A 10,647-nucleotide genomic window follows, 5' to 3' on the forward strand; every position below is an offset into this window, starting at 1 on the left:
ACATGGCAACTGATCTGAAAAACAAATATAAAAAAATACAAGTAGGTGCCTAGATCTTGACAATGTGGGCGCCTTTGAACTGATACACCGTTAGATGACTTTTGAGTACAACTTTTGTTAAGGGGACTTCGAAAATGTGGCAACGTCTCAAAGAGTGCAAATTCTTTCCGAATACTAAGTCTATGAAAGACTGGATGCCGATCCGGGACCTTTTCTGTGCGAGTCTCATCCTTATCCAAACTGCCCTTCTGGGTTTTCAACTTGAATCCCTCCTTGGTTTCAAGATGCCCTTTGCGAGTTTTCATGTTGGACCCCCTTTCTCATTTTTTTTTTATTTTTTTTCAACTTAGTGTGCCTTTTTGGGTTTTCACCATAAACTTTTTTTAGCTTAAGGTGCCTTTTTGGGTTTTCACCCTAAGCGAAATATTTTTTTACTGCATCCGATAACGGGATTTGGTAGTTCGGCCCGTCCATTTCAGTCAGAATCAGTGCTCCTCCGAAGAAAGCATTTTTACGACATAAGGTCCTTCCTAATTTGGCATCCATTTTCTTCTGTAATATTTTGTATTGGCCAGACCTTTTTTAGTACGAGATCTCCTTCCTGAAACACCCTAGGGCGCACTTTCTTGTTGTGTGCTCAGATCATTCGTTTTTGGAAGAACTGACCATGATGAATGGTTTTCATCCTCTTTTCTTCTATTAAGTTCAATTGATCATATCGAGATTGCATCCATTATGCATTATCTAGTTTGACTTCTGACAAAACTCAGAGTGATGGGATTTCTACCTCAATTGGCAATACTGTCTTCATCCCATATGCCAATGAAAATAGGGTTGCCCTAGTCGAAGTCCGTACCGAGTTTCGGTAAGCAAACAGCGAAAGGCAATTTCTCGTGCTAATCCTTGTATGTCTCAGTTGTTTTCTCTATTATTTTCTTGATGTTTTTGTTTGATGCTTTTACTACTTCGTTCATCTTTGGTCTATAAGCAGTAGAGTTGTGATTTTATGTTGAATTGTTCACAAGCAGCATCCATCATCTTATTGTTCAGGTTTGTAGCATTTTAGATAATGATTATTTCGGGCAAACCATACCGACATATGATATCTTTTTTTAAGAACTTGTAAATAGTGGACTGAGTGACACTGGCATATGATACAGCTTCTACCCATTTTGTGAAATAGTCGATTTCCACAAGAATGAACCGATGACTATTTGATTCCTTCAGATGGATTTTCCCAATAATACATGTCCCACATAGAGAAAGGTCATGGTGATGTCATTACATGAAGAGGCTGAGGTGGAACATTTATTTTATCCCCGTAGATTTGACATTTGACACCTTCTAGCATAGTTGATGCAGTCGCTTTCCAATGTGGACCAGAAATATCCGCATCTCATAATTTGCCTCGACATCATATGTCCATTCGCATGTGTTCCACAAACTCCGTTATTTTTCTCTTCTAATATCATCTTTGCCTCTTCTGTATCTACACATCTCAACAAGATTTGGTCATTGCTTTCTTGTATAAGACTTCTCCATCAAGAACATATCCAACTGCCATTATTCTAATAGTTCTTTTATCAGTTTCGGTGGTTTTCTCTGGATAACTTCAGTTTCTTATGTATTATAGAATGTCGTGGTACCAGGGCTTAGTTTCTTTTACTTCCTCGATTTGGTAACAATGAGTCGGTACTCATACTACATATCAATTGGCGTCGTATCAGACTCCCCGCCAGCCTTGAATGTGGTCGCCAAGGTAGCTAAAACATCCACTTGGTTTTCTTCTCTAGGCACATAATGGAAGGTGACTTTATCAAATTCTTCGAGTAGATCCAATATTAGCTTTCGGTACTTTACCAGCTTTACATCATTCATCTCCCATTCTCCACGGCTGATAGATCACTAAGGTCGAATATCCATATACCCGTAAGATCTTTATATTTTGTCTGATAGTGGCTCGAATCCCCAAAACACAAGGCTCATACTCTGTCATGTTGTTGGTGCAATCAAAATTCAATCTTCTAGTGAATGGGTAATGATTTCCTTCAGGGGAGACCATATTGCCCCAATGTCATGTCCTAATGCATTTGATGCTCCTAAAAATGCATTTTCTAGAAATCATACGTGGAAGAAGATATGGCCATCAAGTCTTCATCTGGGAAGTCAAAGTCCAGTGGTTCGTAATTTCAACAGTTTGCTTACCATAAAATCAAATATGACACTTCCCTTTATAGCTTTTTCTCTTACATACTCGATTCAAATTCGGATAACAACATCTGTCATTGGGATAAACAACATCATATACTTTAGTGGGTCTAACTTGGAAATCAACCAAGTGGTGTGGTACAACATGTATTATCTGAGTCTACGCGTAGTCCAGACTAAGCATAGAAATCCTTTCGATGGGAGGATATCTGATCTCACAATCATTGAACTTCTTGCTCAAGTAGTAAATGGCTTTTTCCTTCCTCCCGGATTCATCATGTTGACCAGGACACACCCCATTGAATTCTCAAATATGGATAAATGCAAGAATAAAGGTTTAACAAGGATGAGGGACATTAAGATAGGAGTGCGAGATAAGTACTCTTTATTTCTCTAATTCAATCTGGCAATCCTCATCCCATATTACAAAGTTATTCTTTTGAAGAAGGCGGAAAATTGGGTCGCACTTTTCGGTAAGCTAAGATGAACCACTCTATGTAATTCAACCTAACTAGAAAACCTCACTTATTTTTTTTTATAGAAGAGGTAAATTATTGATGGCTTTGAATTTATCTTGATCAATTTCAATGCCTTTCCGGCTAACCACGAAGCCTAACAGCTTTCCAGATGTTATCCCAAAGGTATAATTGCTGGGGTTCAGTCTCAACTGGGACTTTCCTAATCTTTTAAAGAGTTTTCTTAGATTCTTGACATGTTCATTTCGGTTTGTTCCTTAACAATCATGTCGTCGACATAAACTTCGATTTCTTTGCATCATGTCATGAAATAGAGTAACCATAGCTCTTTGATACATTGCCCCAACATTCTTTAATCCGAAGCGCATTACCTTACAGTAGAAAGTTCCCCACATTGTGACAAATACGATATTTTCCATGTCATCATGATACATCTTAGTCTGGTTATATCTTGAGAATCCGTCCATGAACAAGAAGAAAGTGTTTCCGGTAGTATTTCCACCAAAGTGTCTATGTGCGGCAGAGAAAAGTTATCTTTAGGACTTGCCTTGTTAAGGTCTCGGTAGTCGACACACATGCGTACTTTCCCGTCTTTCTTTGGAACCTACACAATGTTAGCCCCCATTCCGGATACTTGGCCACTTGAAGGAAGCCAGCATCGAACTTCTTCTTGACCTCTTCTTTGATCTTAAGGAGCATTTCAAGTCTCATTCTCCTTAGCTTTTGTTGCACTAGTTTGCATTCTGTTTTGATAGGCAGTTTGTGGACTACCATATATGTATCTAGTCCAAACATCCTGATACAACCATGCAAACACATCATTGAATTCTCGAAGTAAGTCTATCAAGTTTTGTTATTCTTCCGCCAAAATAGTTGTGCCAATTTTGAAATCCTTTCTCTCCTCTTCGGTACCCAGATTCAAGACTTTGATTTTCTCTTCATGTGGTAATATTTATTTGTCTTCTCTTTCTATCATTTCAACAATTCGAAGGTAAGTTGCACTATTCTTCATTATCAAATTCATCAATTTCCCCAAGACAATCGAACTGTACAAATCCACTTCTGGGTCAGGATCATCAGTGCATGCATTATCATTATCTTGGGACCTGAAGGAGAACGAAATGTGTATGCATGAGTGGAAAATATCCCACATGGAATGGTCAAAAATTAAATTCCAAGAGAATGAAACAAAGTACTGAATAAAAGAAAATTAAATTCAAAGGAAATAAAATAAAAATGTTTTCCATGAAAGAAACTGCTTCTTTTATTGAATTTAAAAACATTTATTCGCTCTTACAAAAGATCACCTATTACCTCGAGTATAGACAAATAGGGATAATTTGAGTATTACTCTAAAAGAAAGTTGAAAACCACAGGTTATTCCTCAGTCGTCCAGTTAATAAATAAATTCAACAATCTATTTTCTTACAAAGTTATAATCATTAAAGATTCTCAATGAAATAAAGTCAACAATCTAATTTCCTTACAAGTTAGAATTATTTAAGATTCTCAAGAAAATAAATTCAACAATCTATTTTCCTTACAAAGTTAGAATCATTTAAGATTCTCAAGAAAAATTCAACAATCTATTTTCCTTATAAAGAATCATTTAGGATTCTCAAGGAAATAAATTTAACAATCTATTTTACTTACAAAGTTATAATCATTTAAGATTCTCAAGGAAATAATTCAACAATCTATTTTCCTTGCAAAGTTAGAATCATTTAAGATTCTCAAGTTAATAATCAACAATCTATTTTACTTACAAAGTTAGAATCATTTAAGATTCTCAAGTTAATAAATTCAACAATCTATTTTCCTTATAAAGTTAGAATTGTTAAGATTCTCAAGGATTAAATTAAACAATCTATTTTCTTACAAAGTTAGAATCATTTAGGATTCTCAATGAAATAATTCAACAATCTATTTTTCTTACAAAGTTAGAATCGTTTAAGATTCTCAAGGAATTAAAAAACATCTATTTTCCTTACAAAGTTAGAATCATTTAGGATTCTCAATGAAATAATTCATCAATCTATTTTCCTTACAAAGTTAGAATCGTTTAAGATTCAAGGAATTAAATTAAACAATATTTTTCTTACAAAGTTAGAATCATTTAGGATTCTCATGAAATAAATTCAACAATCTATTTCCTTACAAAGTTATAATCATTAAAGATTCTCAATGAAATAAGTCAACAATCTATTTTTTTACAAAATTAGAATCATTTAAGATTCACAAGAAAAAATTCAACAATCTATTTCCTTACAAAGTTAGAATCATTTAAGATTCTCAAGGAAATAAATTCAACAATCTATTTTCCTTACAAAGTTAGAATCATTTAGAATTCTCAATGAAATAAATTCAACATATATTTTCCGTACAAAGTTAGAATTGTTTAAGATTCTGAAGGAAATAAATTAAACAATATTTTCCTTACAAAGTTAGAATCATTTAGGGTTCTCAAGGAAATAAATTCAACAATCTATTTTCCTTACAAAGTTAGAATCATTAGGATTCTCAATGAAATAAATTCAACAATCTATTTTCCTTACAAAGTTAGAATTGTTTAAGATTCTGAAGGAAATAAATTAAACAATATATTTTCCTTACAAAGTTAAATCATTTAGGGTTCTCAAGGAAATAAATTCAACAATCTATTTTCCTTACAAATTTATAATCATTAAAGATTCTCAATAAAATAAAGTCACAATCTATTTTCCTCACAAAGTTAGAATCATTTAAGATTCTCAAGAAATAATTCAACAATCTATTTTCTTTACAAAGTTAATCATTTAAGATTCTCAAGGAAATAAATTCAACAATCTATTTTCCTTACAAAGTTAGAATCATTTAATATTCTCAAGTTAATAAATTCAACAATCTATTTCCTACAAAGTTAGATCATTTAATATTCTCAAGTTAATAAATTCAACAATCTATTTTCCTTACAAAAATCGTTTAAGATTCTCAAGGAATTAAATTAAACAATCTATTTTCTTACAAAAGTTAGAATCATTTAGGGTTCTCAATTAAATAAATTCAACAATTTATTTTCCTTACAAAGAATCGTTTAAGATTCTCAAGGAATTAATTAAACAATCTATTTTCCTTATAAAGTTAAAATCATTTAGGATTCTCAATGCAATAAATTCAACAATCTATTTTTCTTACAAAGTTAGAATCGTTTAAGATTCTCAAGGAAATAAATCAATAATGTATTTCCTGACAAAGTTAGAACCATTTAGGATTCTCAATCAAATAAATTCAACAATCTTTTCCTTACAAGTTAGAATCGTTTAAGGTTTTCAAGAAAATAAATTCAACAATCTATTTTCCTTAGAAAGTTAGAATTTAGGATTCTCAGGAAATAAATTAAACAATCTATTTTCATTACAAAGTTATAATCATTAAAGATTCTCAAGGAAATAATCCAGCAATTTATTTTCCTTACAAAGTTAGAATCATTTAAGATTCTCAAGGAAATAAATTCAACAATCTATTCTCCTTACAAAGTTAGAATAATTTAAGATTCTCAAGTTAATAAATTCAACAATCTATTTTCCTTACAAAGTTAGAATCGTTTAAGATTCTCAAGGAATTAAATTAAACAATCTATTTTCCTTACAAAGTTAGAATCATTAAAGATTCTCAAGGAAATAATTCAACAATCTATTTTCCTTACAAGTTAGAATCATTTAAGATTTTCAAGAAAACAAATTCATCATTTATTTCCTTACAAAGTTAGAATCATTAAGTATTCTCAAGGAAATAAATTCACAATCTATTTTACTTACAAGTTAGAATCATTTAAGTTCTCAAGGAAATAAATTCAACCATATTTTCCTTACAAAGTTACTCAACACATGATTCTAACGATGAAATAAATCCATGATTTATTTCCTTTATATTCTGTTACCGACGAGATAGTAACACTAAAACCTTAAACAGAATATCACAACAACTCAATTCTGTTCAACAAACATAAATAAAAAGGAATTAATCCTTTAATTTACCAACCAATAATCAAAAGGAACTAATCCTTTGATTTTAATTTTCGCAATCCATAATCGAAAGGAATTAATCCTTTGATTTTACTTTTGGCAACATAAATCAAAAGCCTTGGATTAAACTTTAAATTTGTTTGTATCTACAAAATTCGCAAAATAAATTTTAGTACAATAATAAATTTATAGGTTCCCAAAAATACACACAATAATTATTATGACATTTAATAATATTATAAATACCAAATGTATTCTTTTATTCATGTCATATTTATATTCCATATTAATAGGCCACATGTTAGGTAATAATACTGATATTCCCCATAGTACCATAATATAGAAAGAATCACATTGATTTTTAATTGCTCTACATTATAGGCAATAACCACATATGGAATTTTTTATTTTCATAACCAAAGAATCACATTTATTCTTTTATTTGCGAAAAAAAGTAAATCACATGCGTTTGTCACAATGACCTAATCACCATGCATTTATGTATTTACACAGTTGGTTCCTACATGAGCTTGCAAAGCAATTTACAAAAATTCTTGTACCATTGCGCAGATCAAATCAATCTCGCTTATTTTTTATTTTTTAACAATTTCTATGAAATATATTTTTCCACTTTGAAATTAAACAAACCCAAAACGAAAGGATAAACCCGGAAATGAATTTATTTGTTTATCTCAAATTTTCAGATTTTAATCGTCTCAAATTTAATTTTTTTTCCAGAAAGGTAGAAATAGAATCTGTCTTAAGATTGTGATCAAGTCCAAAAATCGTGTACATGAATCAAGAATAATGAACAAGACACATATTAATAACATGGAAATATTCAATTAAATAATTTGAATATAAAACAATAAATAAATTAATAGAAATAAGTTGAAGCCTGCAATTATGCAATTTTCTGAAGACAAATTTTCAGTCACTCCTGGTGCTCGAGATCTTGATCATCTGTTCACATGATACAACAACGAGATGATCAATGCACAGTAGTAAAACTTTCGAGATCACGAACTATTCCTTGTCTTCGTCTATCACAAAAAACTAGAGAAAAGAATTCCTTTGAATGGTTTTTTCAGTTGTTTTGAATTGTTTTTAACCTAGTAGGTTTTTAACACGATTTTATAGGGAGTCCACATTGTGAGCAAATGAAAACATTTTACCTAATGAAGCATTAATGAGAATTAAGCAATTAAACATTTCCAAAATTACTATTTGATTAAATGAACCTTTTAATATTATCTTTTTAATTCCAAACAGATTTTGAAAAGATATTCTCTATTTGAGGAAAATATCTTAAATTTGTGTTAAAATATCCGTAAGCCCACAAAGAGATAGACCGATTCAGACATTTACGTTACCCACATCGTGCACGTTTGCACATTTACGAACCAACAATTGGTTCCACATTTTCCTCAACAACATTTGGATCAATTCTCATTCAAAACTCTAAAATTATCAAATTTTTTTCCAAACACGTGTATCGATTACTAAAATGTTTACCTTTGTATTATATCCTTTTGAGGTCAAATGTAAGTGGTGGCTTTGTTGACTTTTGTACAAGTCAGCCATGCATGCAATGAGCTGGAACTTGGTTACTTTTCTTTTACATTCAACTGACCTGTGGTGAATTTGATCAACATAGGCGGCTAGCTATGGCCTAACAGTTCAGTCTCTAAGGAGCCAATTCACCAGCCATCCACGTGAGCAAACACAACTCAAAAGAAACTAAATCATAAAGTCTTCAAATTTGCCCAACATTATCGATTAACGAATAGATCTATAGCTTATAAATGAAGTCAATGATATGATCTTCAATGAACTACTATGCATCGTTTATATATTTTACTCGAATATTTACGAACGTTAATTCCATTTTTGTGAAGGTTCGATCGTTTTAGATGGTTGGAAACTTCAAGCTATGGGTGATAGAGTTTAGGGTTTAGTATTTAGGGTAGTTGGTGGGCCACTTTGTGAAACTAAGTGGCATGACACCGACCTTGCAAGTGATCCGACTGTGAAAGAGATCACAACGGGAAATGGAAAAGATTCATCTTGCAAAAACAAGTTGTCAGTTTATCATTTCTTTATTTAATTTATATATGTTTCGACGCAGTATATATTTATGTTCATCTCATATTCGGTGCTTTTTAATAGACAAAAAATAAGAATAGAGGCTGCTTTTTAAAGTAGGGTATCCACCCATCAAGAGAGTTTCAAATTTCAACATTTATATATTTTTCTCTTATTTTCTGATTTGTATTTTTTAATGCCATGAATTCTTTAGCTTATTTAGCTGATCGATGTAAGGAAGGAGTAAAATTTTAGATTACACTACTTGAATTTAGAAAATTGATGTCAATATTCTTTTAAATGATGTTTTATATATATATATATATATATATATATATATATATATAAATTATGTGAATCTTCTCTAAGTGAAGTTATCTTCTTTAAGTGAAGTTAACTCAGTGGAACTACACTTCAATTCATACTTCAATATATTATAGTACTAAAGAAAGGATGCTAAGATTCATGGAAGAAAGAAAAGGGGATCGATCATTGAAGGTTCCATGCATGTTTTTTCCCCTTTAATATTATGATGTGGTCTTTTGTTAATATTTGTTTTTTTATCTCAGTTTTGAATAAATTTACACACATTTTATGGATAGTGTTATTTGAATCAAGATCATTTTAGAATATGTTGTTTGAAGAATCATTTACACAAGTATATGCCAGTCACTTTAGGTCTACTTTGGTTTGAGAAATATTATATGAAATTAAGGTTTTTACATTGAAAAAACCAATGCAAACGTCTATTAAAATTTATCTAGATGATGGGTTGCATAGAGAAGTGATCATGCTAAGATAAGCTGATTGGAAGAAATGAAAAAGCAATAATGGTTATTGGCTATGGAGTTTCTTTCCCTTATGGTATTTTTATTCAACTTTTAACATCAGTAGTAAAATTCTTATAAAAATCTATGTACTCTAAAGCCTATAGATAACCAGCAAATCTCAAACTTTAGAAAACTGACAAATGATACAAGACAATCGATAATATTTAGTTGTCGAATTCAGACAATAAACTCTGATAAAAGTGAGATGACATGTTCAACAAGGAGATTAAAGGCACAATTGTTTCTTATAATGGCATCTGCTTAGTTAATCATATCCAAGAATGGAATTGGCGGGACAGTCGTGCCTTTCTAAAAAATAATTATCATATTTTTTGTATTTTCTTCATATTTTTATTGATAATATATTTTCGTCCCTTAAAATTTTATTTGATATCTACAAGTCCCAAATGTAACGATTTATGATGAAGAAACTAATGACAAGCCCATCTTCAATAGATATGTTCATAAATGAGATTATCCGTCCAATTCAAATATAATTTGAATACTTTTAATTTCTTTGGGCAAAAAGAAAAAGAACATTTGTAATGAAGACCTAGTGTTTGCTCATGCATGGCGTAGAGTCGAGTCGAGGGGTCTCCGAGCGCCACACATAATCTAACCTAATACAAAACTCGGGGGATATAATGCGAATTCTAGCTAGTACTCGGCCCACAACCAGTTCAACTCGTCTAATGGTGGCGCCTCCATGATCAACCTATCCAAGTCTTTAAAAGATAAACCCTTCGTTAACGTGGAAACACGATCAACGTCACTGCGGCCACCGCCAGCACCACCACTATAGCTGCAGCCAGTGGCGGCAGTGCCATATGACCCTTCAGCTGCAACCTTTCCTGCAACATTATTTGTTCCTGTTTTACTACAGGAAAACGAGCTCTCATCTATCCAAGAGACGCAACAATCCTTTCCCCTGAGCCTTTGAACTACGGATTTGAAGCTATGGAGATCGGTTTCGATGTACCGAGTATCGATAAGCACTACTTTAATGTCTTCACGAGATGTAGTAGCAGTACTCGCCATTACAAA

At 31.9% G+C, this 10,647-nt stretch overlaps 1 protein-coding gene across 1 annotated transcript; it reads right to left on the minus strand.

The window, feature by feature from the left end:
* Positions 1–10,232: 10,232 nt before the first annotated feature.
* LOC120170849 (VQ motif-containing protein 10-like) lies at positions 10,233–10,647 on the minus strand. Its single transcript, XM_039178699.1, has one exon. The coding sequence runs from the start codon at positions 10,639–10,641 to the stop codon at positions 10,261–10,263; it is 381 nt and encodes a 126-aa protein (XP_039034630.1). The 5' UTR covers positions 10,642–10,647; the 3' UTR covers positions 10,233–10,260.

This window comes from Hibiscus syriacus, unplaced genomic scaffold, assembly GCF_006381635.1.
Source record: "Hibiscus syriacus cultivar Baekdansim isolate YM2019G1 unplaced genomic scaffold, ASM638163v2 tig00111794_pilon, whole genome shotgun sequence".
In the NCBI taxonomy this organism is placed as follows: domain Eukaryota; kingdom Viridiplantae; phylum Streptophyta; class Magnoliopsida; order Malvales; family Malvaceae; genus Hibiscus; species Hibiscus syriacus.